This window comes from Microtus oregoni, unplaced genomic scaffold (assembly GCF_018167655.1).
Source record: "Microtus oregoni isolate MIOR12 unplaced genomic scaffold, Mior012 000160F_ref0000428, whole genome shotgun sequence".
Lineage (NCBI taxonomy): Eukaryota > Metazoa > Chordata > Mammalia > Rodentia > Cricetidae > Microtus > Microtus oregoni.
Genome location: NW_024544815.1, coordinates 282994 through 307034, shown reverse-complemented (window position 1 = coordinate 307034; position 24041 = coordinate 282994). Strand labels below are relative to the sequence as shown.

At 41.1% G+C, this 24041-nt stretch overlaps 1 protein-coding gene and 4 non-coding genes across 6 annotated transcripts; all 5 read right to left on the bottom strand.

The window, feature by feature from the left end:
* Positions 1–300: 300 nt before the first annotated feature.
* Positions 301–23839, bottom strand: LOC121445112 (nucleolar protein 58). 2 transcript variants are annotated; one of them, XM_041647108.1, is made up of 15 exons: positions 23615–23839; positions 18763–18839; positions 16816–16868; positions 14020–14141; positions 12539–12675; positions 10955–11019; positions 9792–9926; positions 8370–8515; positions 7366–7492; positions 6141–6304; positions 5742–5876; positions 5388–5449; positions 3490–3623; positions 1203–1369; positions 301–560 (listed from the first exon to the last, which is right to left on the bottom strand). In XM_041647108.1, exons 1-15 carry the CDS (start codon positions 23657–23659, stop codon positions 510–512), a joined length of 1620 nt encoding a protein of 539 aa, XP_041503042.1. In that variant the 5' UTR covers positions 23660–23839; the 3' UTR covers positions 301–509. The 2 variants fall into 2 exon arrangements, with proteins under 2 accessions (XP_041503042.1, XP_041503043.1); XM_041647109.1 differs by lacking the exon at positions 23615–23839 and adding an exon at positions 16527–16635 and having other exon boundaries at positions 18763–18808.
* On the bottom strand, positions 7213–7296 carry LOC121445151. Its single transcript, XR_005973878.1, has one exon. It is a non-coding gene; the product is annotated as a small nucleolar RNA SNORD11 (small nucleolar RNA).
* On the bottom strand, positions 8250–8331 carry LOC121445152. Its single transcript, XR_005973879.1, has one exon. It is a non-coding gene; the product is annotated as a small nucleolar RNA SNORD11B (small nucleolar RNA).
* LOC121445150 lies at positions 16655–16739 on the bottom strand. The gene has a single exon (XR_005973877.1). It is a non-coding gene; the product is annotated as a small nucleolar RNA SNORD70 (small nucleolar RNA).
* Positions 17538–17623, bottom strand: LOC121445160. The gene has a single exon (XR_005973889.1). It is a non-coding gene; the product is annotated as a small nucleolar RNA SNORD70 (small nucleolar RNA).
* Positions 23840–24041: the final 202 nt, after the last annotated feature.

Below are 24041 nucleotides of genomic sequence, written 5' to 3'. Positions count from 1 at the left end.
GCCGACAAATCACTTTTTAACAATAACAATCAAAGGCTGGAGAGATGGCTCAGAGGGTAAGAACACTGACTGTTCTTCCAGAGGTCCTGAGTTCAATTCCCGGCAACCACACGGTGGCTCACAACCATCTGTAATGAGATCTGGTGCCCTCTTCTGGCCTGTGGCAGACATGGAAACTAACACTGTCTACTAAATAAATAAATATTAAAAAAAAACCAATCAAAATTCAATTAATGCTAAGACAAAGATAGAAAGGGCTAGAAATGTTCTACCTAGAACATAAAGAGACCACAGAACTCCTTATAATACAAAGAAAATATTTTTATTTCTGTATCAAAGACTCTAAGGTTAACAGTTGTTGACAAGACACAAAAAAGGTTTGAGAAGCTACAGATAATCATTATTGGATTTAATCTCCCTTCATTATTTTACACGGCATCTATACGCCCCAACCCAGTCTCAAGCATGATGTGTTCAGGTGACAACTAATGTTGTTGGGTTCCTTTCCATTAGTCCTCAGCTTCTTTCTTTTTTTTCTTTTTCTTCTTTTTCTCTGGACTCTGAAAATAAGCAACAAAAATGCTTTTGAAATAGTGTTAATATAATAACTTATCCTTATAAAGTGTAGTAACTACTCCCAGAAAACAAACTTTGTAATAAAATCTAAACCTGCAACTCCAGGGAAGCCTGGGGTGTGGTGGAGTGACACAGCACTCTGCATGCACAAAGCCTTCGGCTCAATCCTCAGTACAAGCTGGGCGGTGGTGGCCCACACCTTTAATCCCAGCACTTGGGAGGCAGAGGCAGGCGGATCTCTGTGAGTTCAAGACCAGCCTGGTCTACAAGAGCTAGTTCCAGGACAGGCTCCAAAGCCACAGAGAAACCTTGTCTTGAAAACAAACAAACAAACAAACAAACAAACAAAAAATCCTCAGTACAGCAAAAAACAAAACTCCACATTCCTTCCAGTAAATTCTTTTCATGGAAAAAAAAAAAAATCAAAAAATCCATCAACAACAAAAACTAAATGAGAAAAGGCCTCTATAACAAAACAAAACAAAAAATAAACAATTTCACTTTTCTATTACATTTTCCCTATTAACAAACACCTGGTCATTTCTGACCTGGAATACAAACAATTCCTATTATTAATGTCCTGTAATAAACTCAAGAGATAAAGAACAACAACCAGGATCGCATACAAGAACTGCTGTGCTGGTGCACGGCTCTTCCTCAGAAAGTGGCTCCTCCTTGATGTGTTTCTTCTTATCCTTCTTCTTCTTCTTCTTTACAGATGGCTCCTCCTCTACCTCTTCTTCCTCCTCCTCCGCTGCTGCCTCCTCCTCCACCTCCTCCTCTTCTACTTCAGCTGGTATAGGAAGAATTAGAATTGAATTAGACTTACTTCCCTCAAACCCTACAATACTTTTCTTCCTTTCATTATGGTCAACTCTCCAGTGTTTATTATTATGATCATTTTATCGTCTAACACTATTAACCATAAATAATCTAGACCAAGCTCAGAAGTAATTTTTTCATGAATGGCGTAATCAGTTACGTAGCGTGATGGCCTGGAAGCGTCAATTACATTAGAAAAGGTTAAGAAGCGAGAGCTGTTGTAGCTGTCCCTACTTCAGAAAGTTTGGACTTAACGCTTTGATCCTGAAGGCACAAAATGGCTCACTGCACAAGCATAAGGACCTGAGCTTGGCTCTGCTCCAGCACCAAGAAGTCAGGCAGAGTGCTTGTTGCAAGTCTGTAACCCCAGAGAGGGGGACAAGCAGACGGAGTGTTCCTGTAACCTGTGGGTCAATCAATCTAGACAGAGGAACAAACTAAGACAGAACACACTCAGTGCTTACCCTCTGATCTCTAGAGACACAGGCACAAATCCACAACACAGAGACCCAGCCTGGTGAACCTTCAGTGAGAGGTGAGTAAATACACTAAACAGACTAATAAATTCAACACAAGGGGCAGCGATGGCGAAAAGTGAGAATTTTGTGAATCGCGTATGCGTACATGACAGGCAGGTGCATGAAAGCCAATGGCTCAACACAATTGCTAATCAAGGAAACCACTCTGGACCGGGCTTTCAAATACTAGAAATAAGACTTTGCCTTTGCTTGTTTTTCTAATCTTTCAGTAATAGAAACACAAGTTAAATAAGTCTGTTATAATTTTTCTATCAATTCTCTACATCTGTTAACACTGTTTTACTGAGCATACCAGCAGGGATGCAGGATCGGGGCGCTTGCTTATTCTCAAGTTGACTGGTATCCTTGAGATACTCTGATAATGAACAGCAGGCTGCAATATGGTATTCCTCGGGTCTATTCATAAACCAAACAATGAAGCTGCACCAACGTACATCTCTTTTTAGTCATGCAACTAAAACGCAGGGGAACCAACTTAGAAGCCACCTAACTACAAATATTTCACATTAGATAAGGTTTTTGTACATTTAGTAAAATCCTGAGTTCTACACATTGGTAAAGACACCAAAATCGGGCTGGAGAGATTGCTCAGTGGTTAAGAGCACTGGCTGCTCTTTCAGAAGTCCTGAGTTCAATTCCCAGTAACCGCATGGTGGCTCACAACCATCTGTAACGAGAGATCTGGCGCCCTCTTCTGGTGTGTGGGCAAACATGGATGCAGAATGTGGTATATATAATAAATAAATCTTTAAAAAAGACACCAAAATTTAATTTAACAACAGCCTAACTTGTCAAAGAACAGAATGGCATATTAAAACACTATCAGTTTTCACTGAATGCAATGGTAGACATTTCTCTCATACTTAGTCTGTAGTTTTTAAAGATCCTTATTGAAGAATCTTTTTTATAATTTTTTATTGAGAAAAAAAAAAAGTTTCCGCCTCCTCCCAGCCTCCCCCCCCCCTCCAGTCCAAAGAGCAGTCAGGGTTCCCTGCCCTGTGGTAAGTCCAAGTCCAAGGTCCTCCGCCCTCCGTCCATGAATCTTTAAAAATTAAAAATTCCAGCGAGGGCCTGCAAGATGGCTCATTGGGGCCGGGTGATGGTGGCGCACACCTTTAATCCCAACACTCGGGAGGCAGAGGCAGGCGGATCTCTGAGACCAGCCTGGTCTACAGAGCTAGTTCAAGAACAGGCTCCAAAGCCACAGAGAAACCCTGTCTCGAAAAACAAAACAAAACAAAACAAAACAGATGGCTCATTGGGTGAATGCATTTGTGGGGAAGGCTGTGGACCTGTGTCTGATTTCTGGATCCAGTCATACACGGCGTCCTCAGACTTCTGAGTACTCTTCCATGCCACCCCCATCCCAACAGAATAAATAAAAACGAAATGCTTTTTTAAAAAATTCCAACTTCGGGAGGCAGAGGCAGGCGGATCTCTGTGAGTTCGAGACCAGCCTGGTCTACAGAGCTAGTTCCAGGACAGGCTCCAAAGCCACAGAGAAACCCTGTCTTGAAAAAACAAACAAACAAATAAATAAATTCCAACTAACCTTTAATTTTAATCTTGGCTTTTTTTGCTTTCTTTTCAGTAATTTCATCCTCTTTATCTACCTCTTCTATTTTTCGTTTTTTAGAACAAGTTGGAAGTGTGGAGTCACCAGAGGGATCATATGTCTTCACTTCACTGAAAAAAACCAGATAAATTGTGGAAAATCTTTACAAATACCTGTAACTGAAATAATTAAAAAAAAAAAAAAGCAAATACTGTTGGATAAGACAAAAGCACACAATGGTTTCATTCTAGCGGTTTTAAGGTAGTTTAAATAAGTCAACCACACTCAAAGTGAGTCAAATTCTGATTTAGATTTTAAATTCTATTATATAGAAATACAACAGCATTAAAAGGGAAACAATGAAGTGAAATCACTTTCCAATTAACTACAAAGTAAAACCGCACTGATTGCAAGATTTTACACAATCCCATTTAAGACAAATCTTCACCACAAGCTGAAAAATTGTACAGTAACAAAGAACACACCGATCCCCTATGACGTGAATTAAATCTCATAGCTGTGGTATACAGGAATCTGAACGAACTGAGCAGAGTTCTGTCCAGCAGGGCTGTAGATGAATGGCTGCTCAACTTATAAGCTGTAAATACCATTTAATAACAGAGAGCCACAAGTCAACCAAATCATGGAGTCTACATGCTTACTATCAATGCTATTAAATATTGCTCGGTCCCCTTCTAATCTATGCTGCCATTAAGATCCACACATACCTAACTAGAGATCATAACCCAAGAAGCTGTGATACTAAGGAGAACAATTTTGAATTCCAAAAGCTATGATTTATATAGCAAGAACTCATAATTTATTTCTTTTTTGCTTTCTAAAAGAGTGTGTAGGTTAGACTGGCCTCAAACTTGCTTTCTAGGCAAGAATGAACATCATCTCTAGCCACACTGCACCCATTTCCCAAGTGGTTTACTGAGGACCTTGATACTCACGATCACAACTCCATCCCAATCACTGAAATTCACAAGCATTCCACCTGGCCTAGCATCAAATAACCAAAGCGTCCCTCTACATGCAAGTAAGGTCTCCATGCTTCTATAGGACTATGAACTACAAAGTAGGTCAAGTGAGTGAATGCATGCTTATGAAGGACCAGCCAGAGGGCTCGATGAGGAAAAGCATTTGATAATTGCCGGAACTCACAGGGTAGAAGGAGAGCCAACTCCTGAAGTTGTCCTCTGACCTCCACATGAGTGCCGTGGCTTGTGCACCCACATACAACGCATCCCCAAATACATAAAAAGCTGAAAGTGTGAAAAACTAAATGGCAAGGAAAAATTATGCACATAAAAGACGTATATAGACAGCATGGTGGCGGCTGTAGTTAACACGTTCCTGAAAATTGCTCACAGAATTTTTTAAGTATTATTAACAAACACAAAAGATCTACCTATCTACCTGCCAATTTGACTTAAGTGATACCACAACTGCAAACTGTTAAAATATGGATACACTATATAAATGACATTATTGTAAAAAAAAAAAAAAAAACACAACAACACACACACACAAAAACCAAACCACAAAAAAACTTCGTTTTTCTGTGTGCGTGTCCTGACAGCTGAGAGCTGCCATGTGGGTCCTGGGACTCAAACCCAGGTCCTCTGCAAGAGCAGTAAGAGTTCTGAACTACTGAGGCATTACTTCAATCCTATCAGTTTTAAGAATGATTTATGTTCTGCACATGAGTGTTTTGCTGTATGTATGTATATGTACAAGGGTACCTAATTGTGAGCCACCACGTGGGTCTTCTCCAAGATGACCTCAATGAACACTCTTAGCTGCTCATCTATCTCTCTAGCCCCTTATTCCACACTGAATTTACAATAAAAAATATTTAAACAAGCGACTCTTCATTCTATATACTTTACCTTTTGTGTTCGTACTTTTCTGCTTTTGCTAATGCCTTTCCTGTTCCACTTATTTTTCTTATCTAAGGAGAAAAATAAAAATTAGTAAGTCAAAATCTACAATATATCCTCCATTTGGATAGCATACAGTAGTATGTGATAAATTCTTTGCTATTGAGTAAAACACATTCAAACGGAAAACATTGTTTAACACACTTTCTTGGCTAATGTAAAGATAAATCAACAGCAGAAAATAATATAAGCATAACAAGAAACATGGAAAAAAGCTATGTTTCCAAGCGATTTGTGTTCATGAGACTAATTTATTAACTTTTGGTAAGCTAACATTTGCCACAGACAGGGTGTGGTTCTTACCCCTCTGTCCTCCAAAATTCTCAGTCTGGCCTCTAATTTGGCTCTGTTCTCAACTCCCATTGCAGAACTGGAATCTTCACCAAATGCATCGTATCGGATAGCCAAAACAGTTTTGGCTGCCAACATTCGAGAAATCTATTAACAAAACATAAACCAGACAGCAATGCTTATTTCCAAGGAGATTATAAATCCTCAATTTTTTTAAAAAATTCTTAAAAAAAAAAGAAAGAAACCTTGTCTTGAAAAATAAAAAAGTAACAAACAAAAAGATGGCTCAGATATTAACAGCATTTGCTGGTCTTACTGAAAACTTGGGTACAGTTCAACATAGACATAGCAGCTCACAAATAAAGCCCTCTAACAACTAAAAAAAACCAAAACAAAACACACTTAACTCACCTTTCCTTTATGTTTGGGACTTGTCTGTCCTACAAGAGAAGCATGATAAATGAGCCCATATTTAGGGGTGTCTCGTCTAGATTTGAGTGCCCTGAAAAGTGCCTTTTCTGCGCCAAGAATCTGAACCGTAGAAGCTGCATGCTTGGCCAAATTCAAAAGAGAACCTACAAAATAAATTAATTAATGATAAAAACTTTAAAAATGTACTTTCAGGTATATAAAGATTCTCTATTAGTATATTGAATTCCCTCAAAACCCTAAATGTTTTCATTCCTACTGTAAGGAAAGCTATGAGCTAGAGAATTAAAATTGCATTACCATGTGAGTATGAGCGAAGTAAACATTAGCAATTTAATCATCATCTAAGACTCTGAAAATAAAGTATGCTATTGCTATAGATACATCAAGTCATATCAACGGTACAGAGCCACTGTTACCCTTGCTGTAGAGATGAATTAACATTTCTAGGGCTGGAGAGATGGCTCAGTGGTTGAGAGCACTCATTAGCTGTTCTTCCAAAGGACCCAGATTCAATTCCCACCACCCACATGGCAGCTCACAACTGTCTGTAACTCCAATTCCAGAGGACCTGACACCTTCACACCAATGCATAAAATTAAATAATTTAGAAATAAAAAAAAATCTTGATATAGACTAACATACCTGGTTGGATTTGCTGCATTTAAGTTTTAGAAATATCTAAGACACTAATGGTACAAGCTCAAATATTAGAAATATACTTAAAGTACAAATTCAGATTTTAGTCTATGATCTCTTGCTGCTGGTAAGGTTACCTACCGACTGAACCAGAATGAAGATAACGGAAACAGTCATGTATCATGACTTTACAGCAAAGGGAACTTGGAGTATTTGTCTGATATCACTGAAAGAATTATTCCAGCTTAAAAGAGATCTGTGATGAAGTATAGCAATGTATCCAGTTAATATTGTAATTTTTAAAATGTATTCAAATCTTGGTGTGATGATTTTTCTTTGAGATGTTGAAAACTGACTACACTTATGGCTAAAATATGATAGCAAACTCACTTTAGCCTTGTGACTAAGGACCACAGTGTCTCAGAAGAGGTAGTGACTGAAGATGCCCTCATTATTCAAAAAGAACTCAGGCAAAGCAACAGGAATCATCATTGAACCATGATCCTCAGTCTGTACTCACTGATCCTCAGTGTTACACTCATGTTACAAGTCACATTAACACTGTCACCTGCATGAGCAATGAGTCGTGCTCCAACCAACTCCCCAACCATGACCGTAACATTGGGTGCGATGGCCATCATGCGATTTTGCAGATACTCATACAGCTGAGTTCTATACTCAGAAATTTCAATCACCTGAAATGAGCAAGTCACAAAGGTTATGAGTAAAGAGCGCATGATGCATTTTGAGAATATCAGATTGCAATAGATACAAGTAGACACGCACAAGTAACTTACTGACAGTTAAGTCAACACTACAATGGCTGGGGCAAGATTACAAGAGCATGGGGGTAAGATCAATCCTAGGTGCTTGGTAAGAACCACCTCTAAAAATAAAATAAGCTCACGCTTATAATCCCAACACTCAGGAAGTCTGAGGAAAAATTACAAAAAAAAAATCTAGAATTAAGCAATCCTATCAGTATTATCTTGGTAGTCTTTTTTTTTAAATATTTATTTATTATGCATACAATATTCTGTCTGTGTGCATGTCTGCAGGCCAGAAGAGGGCAGCAGACCTCTTTACAGATGGTTGTGAGCCACCATGTGGTTGCTGGGAATTGAACTCACGACCTTTGGAAGAACAGACAATGCTCTTAACCACTGAGCCATCTCTCCAGCCCTATCTTGGTAGTCTTAAACTAGGTTAAACCACTTTTCCAAATATAATGCTCAGGCCAGGTGTGCTGGCGCATGCCTTTAATCCCACAATTGGGTAATCCCTGATGGTGGGGACAGAGAAATCTGTGAGTTCTAATCCAGCCTGGTCTACATAGTGAGTTTCAGGACAGACAGGGCAACAGAGACTGTCTCGTAAAACCAGAACCCAAACAAAAAATACACATAATATAAATTACTTCATGTTGTCATTATCGCATACCCACACCCAAAAACATGGCATCAGATGAGGTAGTGACTGAACACCTTCATATAATGTCAGGTGAACAACAATGCAAACATCATCATTGCCATCAGCAAAGACTCAACTACAGCCCCTATGGGTGTAACACACCTGGGTACACAGATGCAGAATGTTGCAAATATCTTCCTCGGAAACCTCCGTTCCCATAGATATCTCTGCAGCTGCTTTCACCTCTGCTTCTACCTCCTCTGACAGAAATTCAGAGAGAGTTGCAGATGCATAGTTCTTCCTGTCGCCTGTGGAATGCATAGAAGATGAAGCAGAATCATTCTCAAAAACAGCGAAGAGGAGGAGGGGAGGGAGATAACGCAAATAGTGGCACAGCCTGGTCCACAAAGTTACAGGTCACACAAAGAAAATACTTCAATGCCAGCACTCGGGAGTCAGAGGCAGACGGATCTCTGTGAGTTCGAGACCAGCCTGGTCTACAAGAGCTAGATCCAGGACAGGCTCAAAAACAAAAAAACAAAAAAAAAAACAAAAACAAAAACAAAAACAAAAAAAAAAACAAAAAAAAAGAAAGAAAGAAAATACCTCAATGCTTCACTCAAAACAAACAATTCCATCAGGGAGAGGCAGGTGGATCTCTCTGTGAGTTCAAGGCCAGTCTGAACTACAGAGCAAGTTCCAGGATAGGTATCAAAGACAAAGACACACATAGCAATCCTGACTCAAAGCAATCATAAAACAAAACACCCCAAGAATTATTTTGAAAACAAAAATAAGACAAAGCATCTTCTAAACATATTTCATAATAGGCGACAGATACGAATAGGATTAAGGGTCAGGCAGTAGTGGTAATGGCTTTAATCCTAGCATTTGTTAGGCAGAGGTGGGTGTATCTGTGAGTTCGAGGCCAGCCTTGTTTACAAGGCAAGTAAGTTCCAGGACAGCCTATCTCAAAACACCCCACCCCTCAAGAATAGAATTAAGGATACCATAAGAGGATTCAAAGAATGCAACATTTTGAAACTATATATGTTTATTGTTTCAAAATAGGGTTTCTTTGTGTAGTCTTGGCTGTCCTGGAACTTGCTCTGTAGGCCAGAGGCCAGCCTGGTGTCAGCATCAACACCTGGCTGAAACTATGAACTTTAGCTGGACCTCACAAAGTCTCTAGAATATACCTTGAGGATACTCAAGACTTAACACTGCTATCCTACTGTCACTCAGCCTGTTTTTTAACCTGCTTCAAAGAGAACAATGCAGCAATTAACTTCATTTGCCTTGGATTTCTCATGGAATCAACTTTTAGGGCCTAACTTAACGCAAAGCTGCAATCTTAAAATATACAATAAAAGCTGAAAGCATTATTTATAGCTACAATAATCTTTGTTATCTGGGTCAGTTGGTACCATTTGGAACTAGTGACTTTGTTACTTGAAAGTTAAGATATTTAAAAGAAGTCACTTACTTGAAAAATTTAAAACTAATTCTAAGTTACATCAATTTATCATTACTACTGAGCTATATTCATGTAGTTTCAACATAAAGGGCAAACAACCGACTTACCAACTTTCTGTAAACACTTGCAGTATGTCAAATTATCTGAAATAATTTTCCCTAATTCGGGGAAGTGCCAGCCATACCACTCCCGACACCGCATAATGTAGTTGTTTAGTTCTTTATCCAAGTCATCTAACAAGGCTGCAACATGAAATAAAAACAGAAGCAATGAGGGACTGATAACAAATTGTCTTGAAGCATTTTCAAGCATTTAGTGGCATTAAGTACATTCACACCATACAACCATTAACACCATCCTTTTCCAGGCTTGTTTCATTATGCAACAAACTGAAAATTTTTTTAGTATTTATTATTATGTATACAATATTCTGCCTGCATGTATGCCTGCAGGCCAGAAGAGGGCACCAGATATCATTGCAGATGGTTGTGAGCCACCATGTGGGTTCTGCAGGAGCTACCTTTCTACACTGTTTGGCTTCTTTCACAGGAAGTTTTCCTCACCGTGGCATGTATTATGTTATTTCTTTTAAAGACCAAATGACATCATAGGTGTGTATGCACCTGTATCTATGTTTTGTTTTTTTATTGATTGATAAAAATTTTCCTTTTCAGCTAGTATAAATAATACTGCTATGAACAGAGGTGTGGCAACCCAAGGGACTACTAAGCCCATGATTTTAATTCTTTTTTTTTTTTAAATATTTATTTAGTTATTATGTATACAATGTTCTGTCTGTGTGTATGCCTGCAGGCCAGAAGAGGGCACCAGACCTCAGTACAGATGGTTGTGAGCCACCATGTGGTTGCTGGGAATTGAACTCAGGACCTTTGGAAGAGCAGGCAATGCTCTTAACCTCTGAGCCATCTCTCCAGCCCCCATGATTTTAATTCTTGATACACATTTAGTAATGTTAGTCAAAGCAGTTTTTTATTACTTCCATGTTTCTTAAAATTGTTCAATTCATGAACATCTAAAAAAGACAGGTGAAAAACAGAACACTTAAGTACACAAATCTTTCTTGCAGTTTTAGCACTTAAAATGAAGAAATTGGTATGTAATATTAACATGAGTCTAGGTTTATCTTTTTCTACTTTGCTTCCCCAGTCATCTACTCATTGAAGTTCTAGTTCATCTTTAACAGACAAAATTATTAACAACAGCTGAGAGAAAACAGAACTAAACAGATCAGATTCTGCCATGTACTTACAAATTGCCTGAACAATCATTGTGTCTACTTTATCAGCACTGAATTTCAATCTGTATCGAGACAGGCTGGGGAGATGAAGAGAAATAAACAGCATTTTACAAAGGACCTCAATTAAGGCACCCCATTCCCACCTTCCCCAACTGGTGTGTTCATGTGAGTGGGTAGCAACTGCAGATCTCTCACTGGACTAGAACTTGCATAGCAGGACAGGCTGGCTAATGAGCTCCTGTGTAATGCCTGTGTAAAACCCTATACTCTGGGATTTTAATGCTGCCAAGCCCAGGACTTTTATTTGAGTCCCGGGGGGCCTGAACTCAAATCCTTATGACTGTGTGATAAATACTTTGCAACTGAGCTAGCCTTGAACTTGCCACAGAACTGACGCCTAAGGCCTATATGTATTTCCACATGGATTTATTCTGGTGGGCAGAATAAGAAATAATAAGATAGAGCAAGTTATATTGATCTTGTAGGGCTGTGTGGCTACACAGCCTGACTTAAAGCACTCCAGAAAAGAAACAGCATAACATATAACACCTGAAAACAATGTTACGGGAACTGCAGGTGGAAGGTGTCAGATCTCACCACTAATGACGTTTGTAGCCTTGCAATTGCATATTGTAGGGTTTCCTTTACATTACAGGACATTTCCAGTATCTCTGACTTTTAATCACAAAAAGAAATCTTTTCAAGTGTTGAACTATTTTTGTTTGTTTTTTGAGACAGGGTTTCTCTATAGCTTTGGAGCCTGTCCTAAAACTTGCTGTGTAGAGCAGACTAGCCTCGAATAGAGAGAGACCTGTCTATCTCTGCCTCCAGTGCTGGGATTAAAGAAATGTACCACCACACGGTGTGTTGAATTATTTTTAAATAATATGCTCACAACTTTTTCGCTTTCCCTGAAACAGGGTTTCTGTGTTACTCTTGCAGTCTGGAACCTGTTCTACAGACCAGGCCATTCCAGAACTCCAAGATCTACCTGCTGCTGCCTACAGAGACTAGGATTAAAGGCATGGCCCATAATATCCAGCTGCTACAATACTGCTTTTGATGATTACAGCATAGCAATAGTGCACGTGCTATATAATCGTGACCAGTGGAGTCAGATTCCAACACCCATATACCAGTGAGCAATCCATGCATGCCCGAAACCCAGCTCTCAGACAAGACTGATGGAGTCTACTGATTTAGAACCTAGCCCAGGAAACCTGTGCCCCAGGTTCTAAGACTCTACCTCAAAGAAATAGGGAAAACAGAAAAGGGCAACATTTTCTGGCCTTAAGACATACATCACATACAACTGCACATAGCAAAAAAGTTCTCTCTCAGACCACTGCAGAGAAAAGACATGAAATAAGCAACCCAACACTAAAGGGGAGAAGAAAATCTGATGCGATTTTAAATACAGGCAACAGCTGGGTGTGGTGGCCCACACCTTTAATCTACCACTGCGGAGGCCGAAGGTGGATAGCCTGGGCTACACAGAGAAACCCTGTCTTGAAAAACAAAAAACAAAACAATAAAGAATAGTATTTAAATGTATGCATAAAAGTGAGTATTCCTAATTTTTCTGTCAAGTCTCACCTGTGAGCCAACCCGAGACACATGGCTGCCATCTCCCGTGGTTCCACCCCAGGAATCAAGCCATCCATTTGAGATCTAATTCCTCTCATAAGCTCATTAACAACAGGACTGTGGATACAGCTGAGATTCAGTTTTTCCTACAAGAACATTTATATTAGATGAAAAGGAAATTCTCCTGAAAGTCCATCTTTGTTGGTTTTCAGATAGTGACTTATTAATGCAGCACAGGCTGACCTAAAGCTCAGAGTAACAATCCTGCCTCAGACTCCTGGAATGACAAGCATGAGCTTCCTTCCACACTGGATTCTGAAACACAAACTATTACAACAGTGTTTACAGGGCTGGAGAGATGGTCAGTGAGTAACAGCACTGGCTTCTTGGAGAAGCCCTGAGCTTGATTCCCCACATCCACACAGTGGCTCACAGCTGCCTGTAACTCCTGTCCTAGAGGATCTGATGCTCTCTTCTGACCTCCACAGGGACGAGGCACACACACACATAAAGGCAAAATATTCATACGATAAAAACAAACAAAGACATATATATTTTTTTAAAAAAGGAAAGTAACAAAAACCAAAAAAAAAAGTTCAAGGGCCAGGAGGTGATCGGCAGCACAACTTTAATCCCAGCACTCAGGAGGAGGTAGAGGCTGGCAGATCTGAGTTCAAGGCGCCAGACTGGCCTAGAATTAATTCTAGGACAACCAGGGCTACAGAGAGAAACCTCATCTCTACCAGGAGAAAAAAAAAAGTTGATGAAAACTTCAAGGAGTATTAAGAAACAATAACCACAAAAGCAAAACACTGTTCTAGCTAGGCTATGGTTTCAAAGCTGTAAAACATGAATAAATATGACAAGAATTTTTCTTGCTTGTTGGACTGAGTGAACCACTTTTTTAAATTTGAAGATTAAAAAAAGATCTGTGTGTATGCACCTACTTGAGTTTCTGTGCACCAGTGAGTGCAGGTGCCTTCAGAGGCCAGACGGTGTCAGATCCCCTGGAACTGGACTGACAGGTGATGGCTCTGAAGCTGGGTCCTCTGCAGAGTACTTACTGTGTGTGTTCTCCACCACCCAGTCATCTCTCCAGCCCCTTTCCTAACTTTAGAATTATGTATGGAAGTATTTCTATGCTACAGCATTTTAATCAAAAGTAAAGTCTTCTACCAGCTCCCCGAACTATACTTCACTTCAGGTTCTCTAAAAGCTTCCAGTGAACACATCTTTAATGACTGTACTGAATGGGAAAATGTTTATGTAAGGATTATCCTGAAATATTAACAGACTAGAGCATCAGGGCGAGAGCTTCTTTATCCTTTTTTGTTATCTGTTTTCTACAATGTACAGGGAACAGCTGTTTCTGCAACTTCTACTTCAGCTTCTCATGCTGCCTAAAAGACACAGGGATTGTGAGAACACGTGACATCAGACCACATAGGTCTGACAGGCATGGAGAACCATGACGGCCCAGCCTTCCTTACCTTTATCACCCCTCCTAGTTTAGCGTCAGCCACAGCCAGAGGTTCGTGGGCTTCTTTTACTATTTTCTTCAGAACTTTCTTCAGCTGCTTATTGATTTTACCCTCCATCAGAGCTGTGAATGCTTTTTGGGGAGGGGAGGAGAGAAAAAGCTGTAACTAATAAAGTTCTTCTGATGTAAATTTTAAAGCAAATACTTCCTTTAAAAAGACTGAAATATAAAGGATTCATGTATTTGTTTTATTACACCATTCACAATTGCCCGCCATGGTGGTGCACACCTTCGCTCCCAGTACTTCATGGGCAGGACAGTGAGATCCTGCCTCCATACATAAATAATAAGGTTGTTAGGATTAAACTTTTTATAGCTCACTGATATAGCTTTGGCTCCCCTTAAACTTGTGATTTTCCTTTAGTCTTCCATTGCTGGGAGCTAGGAGTGTCCTATTATACTTGGCTATTTCAATCTACCTCCAACACTGTTTTCCTAGCATCTACTTTTTTATAAAGAGACTTCTTCCTTTTATTCATTCCTTACTTAAATTTTTTAGTCTTTTGGGTTGGGGATAGAGCATTTGCTTAGCATGTGAAAAGCCTTGGGCCAGATCCTCAGAAACACACACACTTTAAAATTAAAAGTTGAACTTCATATTCCTAGTTTAAATTTTTGTTGTTTTATATATATGGTTTTTTGTCTACATGTATTCCTGTGCACCACTTGTATCCTTGTGCCTCTAGAGGCCAGAAGACAGCATCAGCGTCCCTGCTACAGGGATCACAAACACCTGCCATGTTGAGTGCTGGGAATTGAACTCCAGGTCCTCAGCAAGAGTCTTTGGCTCATCTCTAGTTTGTAATATTCTATATCACACAATTTTAATTTTAACCTAGCACAATAACCCTTTCTCTTAATTTTTTTTTCTGAGTAAAATCTCTACACTAGAATAACTCTAGATTCTATTCTAGGTTATCATATACAAAATAGTTATAATTTCATTAAAAATGAAATTAAAAAATCAAATGCATCAAATATTTTAGGAAATAATTTCAAAAGCTGGGTGTGGTGGTGCATGCCTTTAATCCCAACACTAGGTGGCAGAGTTGGGTAGATTTCTTGTGGTCTATACAGCAAGTTCCAGTAGTCAGGGCTACAGAGAAACCCTGTCTTGGGGGATGGGAGAGAAAAAAAATAACTTCAGGGGACTGGAGAGATGACTCAGTGGTTAAGCACACTGGCTGCTCTTCCAGGGGTCCTGAGTCTAATTCCCAGCAACCACCAAGGCAGCTTACAACCCTCTATAACTGTAACCCTGTGGGATCTGATGCCCCCTTATTGTGTGCAGACAAATCACCTATCTAAATATAATAAATAAATTTTCAAAAAAAAATAGGTAAATGTTTGCTATTCGACCCTGTACAACTAAATTAAATTCCTAGAGTCCATCAAAAGGCGCAAGGAGCAGCCGGGCGGTGGTGGTGCACGCCTGTAATCCCAGCACTTGGGAGGCAGAGACAGGCGGATCTCTGTGAGTTCGAGGCCAGCCTGGTCTACCAAGGGAGTTCCAGGACAGGCTCCAAAGCTACAGAGAAACCCTGTCTCGAAAAACCAAAAAAAAAAAAAAAAGGCGCAAGGAGAGAAGTGACATCACAAAAGTGTCTTCTTGTTTTCATTCGTGTATCATGGCATTGGTACCTGCCTGTCCCCACAACTGCCTCAGAGGACCTGGGATATTGCTCAGTTGGTAAAGTGCTTGTCTAACAAGCTTCAACTCCTGGGTCTGGTCTCCAGCACTTAAGCAGAAGACCAGAAATTCAAAGGCCATCTTGGGCTACAAACACCTATCTGGCACTGAACAAATAAGCTGCCTTATGAGAGACTACGACTAACTCCTGGGGAAAAAACTTATCTGTTTGATAAAAAACATTTTATCAGACCAGACATTTTAGAGGTTTATATGATGGCATTCCTGACATAGCTTACTAATTTCTCTCACTTCCAAAATGTTTATTATAAATTTTCTGTTCTACTGTTTATAAATGATAATCTCTCTTCACAGGGCTGTTAATTTATTAGCAATTAATGGTAAAGAAACTTGCTTTGTGTGCTAGGAGACTGGGGCATGCAGATCTGTGAGTTCTAGGACAGCTGGGGATATTCACAGAACCCCCTAAAAACAAGCAAAAATCTTATCTAGTTTTAAACCATTCTTCCTTATAGCCCTTTGTTATCACACAATGGACTGATTAGTGATCCAGAGCATGCCTGTCCCATCATGAAGCCAGCGTTATAGGCTATGAATCACTCCCTCCTTTAAAACAAAGCACATGTAAATAAAAACATATAAATCCATGCCCCTTGGTGGTTTGCATGTGCACAGTACCTATCTACACTTAAGTAACTATTTCCCTTCAGTTTTGAATATTGATTTTGCATTTTCTATTTCAGGTGGCTATCCTCAACTTCATCTTAAATTACACAAGCATTAGACTCGGTACATGACCACGTTACCTTGGTCCCTTGTAGAACAGCTTTTACTGAACTGTGCTTCAGCATTAGGCTGCTGGTTTCCACAGGGAGATCAATCTAATCACTTCTCATCACATGGGGGAAACCAGCCCTACAGTGAAAAAAGCTACCTCAATGTTGTCTCAGTGGTAGTGACGAAATGGGTCAGATCACTTGAATTCACCCCAATAAGGATGCATCATCGACAACATTGAGTAAGATTAACTCAGGCAACTGAAGAAAACAACCTTTTAATTAAAACAATAAAATAAAGTTTCTAGTCTTACTTTACCTGCTAATGCTTCTGCTGTATCCTGAAATTTCTCAAAATGTTTTAGCTTTACTCTAGAATCGAAAGAGAACAAATACATTATTGGAACACACTAATTCTGCAAAAGTTACATAGCCAGAAAAAGAGAAGCTGGATGTTTCTATAGCTTATACTACTGAAAGAAACTTGCTAGATGTGGTGGCCCTGTCTGAAATTCCAGTTACACAAGGATCAAAGTCAAGGGCAGTGCAGGTTATTACTTGAACTTTGTTTCAACTTATTTTAAAATACATAAAAATAAAAGAGCAGGGTGAGGTTGTATACGCCTTTAGTCCCAGCACTTGGGAAGTAGAGGCAGGGGATCTCTGTAAATTCAAGGCCAGCATGGTCTACACATTAAGCTCCAGGGCAGCCAAGACTACAATTTACTTTCGTGTTTATGAGGACCAGAGCTCTATCCTCAGCACCACCAGCCATTAACTAGATAAAACACCAAGCACATGTGAAAAATAGCCTATTACCCACCCATGCCTTGGATCCCAGTGTTCGGAAGGCGGAGGTGGATCTCTGAATTTGAGGCCAGCATGGTCTACAGAGTAAGTTCCAGGACAGCCAGAGCTACACAGAGAAACCCTGTTTCCCCCCTCCCAAAAACAAACAAACAAAAGCAAACCTATTGTCAGCCTTGCTTTCCAACATCGCTACAGCGTTTACAGTCAATGTTTTTTGTATAAAGAAATGTATTCACTGCTGTCTCAGTGGTAGTGACGAACTTTTGCTAAATCACTTAGACTCAGTTCCAAAGGAATCCATCATTGACAGCAACGAATAAAGATTAACCCAGCAAAGCAGATACCCTCTAAAATGGAAAAACTAGTCTCTATCTGCTTAAAACAGTATTATTAGCTGAAACGAAGTTTTCTCACCTGGGAAAGTAAATGCTGGTACAGTCCATCAAATGTACACTTAAAAGCACACAGATGTTAACAACAAAGTCCTGAGTTTATCTTTCCCTGGCCCTGTTCTAACCTTTATGTTTCTACCTTTATGAAGTGCCTCCAGTCTCTCAGAACTTGTCTAAATGTTCAAGGATCCAGAGAGACATAAACTGAATCACATTAAGCCAATTACTCTGAAGTTGACTTTCCTGAGTGTATCATGGACCTCTCTCAATTTGTTCAACGCTATTGTCGGTGGAGCACCACATGACTCGTTTACCCTTTGTCTAGGTTTATCACTCTAGCCTTTCCTGTATTTATTAGCACTAGCAGATGAATGATTCATAGCTATGTGTTCACCAAATCCACCAGCCCCAATAAGATCATCGAGCATCTTTTCAGGACCACATGCATCCAGTGGGCTATTTTACAAGGTGACTCACAAATGGTCAAACAGCAACCCTGGCTCTACCTTGAGGAAAAGCCTACTGTCTTTCCCAACCCATTAGTTACCAAAAGACACGGAGGAATCACAGCATACTTTTCAAGGAGTTACAACCTAGCTGATTTATTAGACCCTAGAGCTAGAAATTAAAGTCATGGGAAGGGGCGGGAGAGATGGCTCAGTGGTTAAGAGCATTGCCTGCTCTTCCAGAGGTCCTGAGTTCAATTCCCAGCAACCACATGGTGGCTCACAACCATCTGTAATGAGGTCCGGTGCCCTCTTCTGGCCTTCAGGCATACACACAGACAGAATATTGTATACATAATAAATAAATAAATAAAAATAAAGTCATGGGAAGATGCAGCTACAATTACTGCTTTTATAAAAGAAATTTACACTTAACTCATGTTAGTGCCTTCAAACATCTCATAAAACAATCTTGGGGCACTGTCCACTGCAGTCTACAACACCAATTAGCTATGATAGTCTGTGTTCTAAAAACCAAAAAGTTGAAAATAACACCCAAAGGAGAAACACCCACAAACTAGTATAAATGCCTAAATCCTTACACTCAATATTACTTACATTTTATTGGCCTTTTCCGGAGTTTCAAATTCTTTCCACAAACTGTCGACCTCTTGAAGTTTCTTCTCATTCAGAACCTGCAATAGACCAGTTACATTCTTCAAGCTACAACCACTCATGCAAAATATGAGTAGAGAGAGCTGGGCGGTGGTGGCGCTTGTCTTTAATTCCAGCACTCAGAGGGCAGAGGCAGTTGGATCTCTGTGAGTTTGAGGCCAGCCTGATCTACAGAGCGAGTTCCAGGACAGGCCCCAAAGCTACGGAGAAAAATAAAACAAGCCGGGCGGTGGGGCACGCCTTTAATCCCAGCACCCGGGAGGCAGAGGCAGGCAGATCTTTGTGAGTTCGAGACCAGCCTGGTCTACAAGAGCTAGTTCCACAGAGAAGCCCTGTCTCGAAAAACCAAACCAAACAAACAAACAAAAAAAGCACACACAAGTAGAGAAATGTTTCTTTTACTTTTTATTGAGTTGAGCTAGTTTTCTTATTACAGACTAAGTTTTGGTCAAATTAATAGTTAACCTAGTTACAGTCTTAGAGAACATTTCCTATGTTTTTCTTTTCTGCCTCCATTGGTATGGACTCTATTTTCAACCTAAGCTCTTAAACATTCTTTTGTATTGATACATGTTAAGAACAGATTTCTTGCCCAGCGTGGTAGCACACACCTTTTACCCCAGCACTTGGGAGGCAGAGGCAGGCAGAGCTCTGAATTTGGGTTCCAGGACAGGCTCTCTAGCTACTGAGAAAACCCTGTTCTCAAAAAACAAACAAGATAATATTTGTTTGGAAGATAACATCTGCATTAACTGAACTGCTGTATTTTGTCACCACCCTCTTAACTTTAAGATTACGTCATGGATGTGACCGTTTTGCCTGCACGCAGACAATGTGTAGCACCGGCTGGAAGAGGTGGGTTCTGGGAACCTAGGGCCTCTGCAAGGACAGGTGCTCTCAGCCACTCAGCATCTCTTCAGCCCCACACTGTCATAGTTAAAGCTAAAGGTAAAGCAACAAAGGAAATGTAATAAAGGCGTAGTGATTCATATTTATCCAAAATTTACAAAAACTGTGAAAGCAAAAACACTTTGGCTATTGTATTCCCAATCGTGCTACCATATATTGTTGTTTCTGAACAAAAGCTTTGTTTCACAATTATCTAATTTTATTTTAAAAGTCCCATTGGAGCCGGGCGGTGGTGGCTCACGCCTTTAATCCCAGCACTCGGGAGGCAGAGGCAGGCAGATCTCTGTGAGTTCGAGGCCAGCCTGCTCTACAAGAGCTAGTTCCAGGACAGGAACCAAAAAGCTACGGAGAAACCCTGTCTCAAAAATCCAAAAAAAAAAAAAAGTCCCATTGGAGAATGGGGCTTGTTGTATAGATTAAACGGCCTTGAACCGCAGACTATTCCGTCACAGCCTCTGAAGTGCATTAGGGCACTATCCATTATACCCAGCCGCCCCCATGTTTAAATCACTGGTTTTCACACAGGGAAACTGGAAATATCTGCACACAAAAATCCATTTTGTTTCATTGTTTGAACTAAAATGGAACAATTTCTAAGTAGAAATAGTGTATAGTTATTGCTACCACAAAAATCTTTGGCATTGTTATCTTGCTTTTCAGTTTAAAAGCACTTCTGTGGGCTGGAGAGATGGTTCAGAGGTTAACTCTGTTCTTCCAGAGGTCCCAGCAACCACATGGTGGCTCACAACTATCTGTAATGAGATCTGGTATCCTCTTCTGGTGCGCAAGCCTACATGAAGGTATACATAATAGATAATAAATATAAAAAAACACTTCTTTGTATATTACAGCCTGAACATGCTGAAATACGTATATAAAACGAATTACCCAGGGGGCTGGAGGGATGGCTCAGTGGTTAAGAGCATTGCCTGCTCTTCCAAAGGTTGTGAGTTCAATTCCCAGCAACCACATGGTGGCTCACAACCATCTGTAATGAGGTCTGGTGCCCTCTTCTGGCCTGCAGACATACACACAGACAAAATATTGTATACATAGTAAATAAATATTTAAAAAAAAATGAATTACCCAGATTTACTTCAAAATACATCAGTAATGGAGCCAAGACAGAGGTAACACAAGATGAGTCTGTTAAAGCTGACACAGGTGAACGAAGCCAGCCTGGTCTACACAGTGAGCTCACCCCACCTTATAACAAGCAACAGTGATCCCAAAAAACCCAAATCACTGGGTACACAGGTGAACGAAGCCAGCCTGGTCTACACAGTGAGCTCACCCCACCTTATAACAAACAAGCAACAGTGATCCCAAAAAACAACCCAAATCACTGGGTACACAGGTGAATGAAGCCAGCCTGGTCTACATAGTGAGCTCACCCCACCTTATAACAAACAAGCAACAGTGATCCCAAAAAACAACCCAAATCACTGGGTACACAGGTGAATGAAGCCAGCCTGGTCTACATAGTGAGCTCACCCCACCTTATAACAAACAAGCAACAGTGATCCCAAAAAACAACCCAAATCACTGGGTACACAGGTGAATGAAGCCAGCCTGGTCTACACAGTGAGCTCACCCCACCTTATAACAAACAAGCAACAGTGATCCCAAAAAACAACCCAAATCACTGGGTACACAGGTGAACGAAGCCAGCCTGGTCTACATAGTGAGCTCACCCCATCTTATAACAAACAAGCAACAGTGATCCCAAAAAACAACCCAAATCACTGGGTACACAGGTGAATGAAGCCAGCCTGGTCTACATAGTGAGCTCACCCCACCTTATAACAAACAAGCAACAGTGATCCCAAAAAACAACCCAAATCACTGGGTACACAGGTGAACGAAGCCAGCCTGGTCTACATAGTGAGCTCACCCCATCTTATAACAAACAAGCAACAGTGATCCCAAAAAACAACCCAAATCACTGGGTACACAGGTGAATGAAGCCAGCCTGGTCTACATAGTGAGCTCACCCCATCTTATAACAAACAAGCAACAGTGATCCCAAAAAACCCAAATCACTGGGTACGCAAATGTTCTCCCAAACAAGTGCCAATCTAAGCTCAATACTCAGATCCCATCTTCTGAGCTAGAAGAGAAACGCACCACAAAGCAGTCCTCTGTCCTCGTAAACACACACAGTCTCACAGGACTGGGGACCCACACTACAACTCATAATGGCCTCAAGCTCCAGTTCTAAGGACTTTAAAGCCCTCTTCTGGGATTCACATGCATGAGCTGGGGATAAACTCTTCCCCCCTTTCCCCCACACACGCAACTTTAAAATGCTTTTTGGGCCAGCCAAGGCTACATAATTAGACCCTGTCTCAAAACAACAAAACAAAACCTACCACGACAACAAACAAAACCACACAACTTTTAGACGTGTTTTTCTCTTTCTTCCTTTTTTTTATTTTTTATTTTTTTAATTTATTTATTTATTAAGGATTTCTGCCTCGTCCCCACAACCGCTTCCCATTTCCCTCCCCCTCCCCCGATCAAGTCCCCCCCCCCATCTGCTCGAAGAGCAATCAGGGTTCCCTGACCTGTGGGAAGCCCAAGGACTGCCCACCTCTATCCAGGTCTCGTAAGGTGAGCATTCCAACTGCCTAGGCTCCCACAAAGCCAGTTTGAGACAGAATCACTGTGCAGCCTTGGCTGGCCTGCTACTTGCTATAAAAGACCAGGCTTGCCTCAAGCTCACAGAGGCCCTTTGCCTCTGTGGTGCTGGAATTACAGGCTTGTTACAGGGTAAGGTTTATTTAATCACATGGAGATGTGTATGTGCAGAGACTGTATTCTAAACTTCAAGCTTGAAACCATGAACTCCCGGATTACACAATTACATCACCTAACGTATCGGCAAGCCTCACACAGCCCAAATTGAAAGTCATGAGCACCATGCCCCCAACCTTCCTACATTAAAAAAAAAAAAAACCTTCCTTCAATCCTGTTGTCCACATTCAAAATTTCTCCTTGACAATTTAATCCAAGCAAACTCACTTAATCCCTCCCCCCCAAAAAGAATATGACACTCGTAGTTATTGGGAGGTGAGGTTTATTGTGGATATAAGGGAAAGCACAGCCAGGGATCCAGAAGAGTCCAGCGGCCACGAGATCAAGATCACCAGCGTAGCCAAAATGGCCGGGTTATACGGTAATCGATGACGCCGGGTAAAGGGTCCAGCCCAGGAGGACCCTGTAACAGGTGGATTGGCGGCTAGTCGGCTGACATGTTAATATGCACCTCAGCCATCTGTCCTGTGATTTGAGACCTAACATTTATGTTGTCTACATTAAATAAAGCACAAGCATTCCTCTTCCTGCTATTGTCACACAGCAATCTTTTAAAAAGTCAAGCCACACAAAGTCACCAGTCAAAAGCTTCCAACATGCCTGAAGGACCCCTGATCTTGGGCTCGGGCTTTAATCTAGTTAGTCTATTTTAAATAGAGTTTTCCGGGCCAACCAAGGCTACACAATGAATGAATGAATGAAAGAAATGAACTGTTAGGGATGCAGCTGTGATTGGGAGGGGGCTGAACATGTACTAAGCCTTAGTATCTATTTAGTAACTACCGTGAATATCCTTATTAAAAGAATGTTTTATTGTCACTTGCAGAGGTCCTGTTCATCTTTTAAACTGAGCAAATCATCTGAAGCAGAGCGGATCACCCTAAAGCCCGCCGAGCCACGTGTTCACCTCAACACCGGCCGCTTCCCTTTTTCACACCCTTCCGGAGCCCAGGAAACTTAAAAGACATTCGGACGTGCTCGCCGTGTCGGCCTCTCTCTAAGCCTTACCCCGCTCCCCGTCTATCCCATCCGCACAGGCCTTTCGGAGCAACACCTCCACAGGACCTACCTTAAAGATGGCGTAGCCAACCGACGTTTCAAACAGGACCAACATGGTGAGGCCGGGGCGCGGCTAGCCGCGAGCTCTCAGGCCGCTGCAAACCCCGAACCTCTCGGCCACCGACGGTCCGCTAGGCCTCGGAAGCGGGAGCGCACACACGCCGGCCTCCCTCGGGGCCGCTAGACCACGCCGCCGAAGCGTCCCACGCCTCTCCACATGGAGCAGCCTGCGTGCGCGTCTCCTTCTCTAAGGATGCTGGGGTGCGGCGTCACTTCCGGCCGCAGCAGAGCGTGAGGTAACTTCCGGGCTCTTTCCCGCCGGCGAAGTCGGGAGAGGAGAGGGCATCAGAATATCGCGAGACTTCTGAGGCCCTGCACTGATAAATTGGTGTTGAGGTTTGTGAGGTTAAGTGAAGGAAAGTAAGTTCTATGTAAAT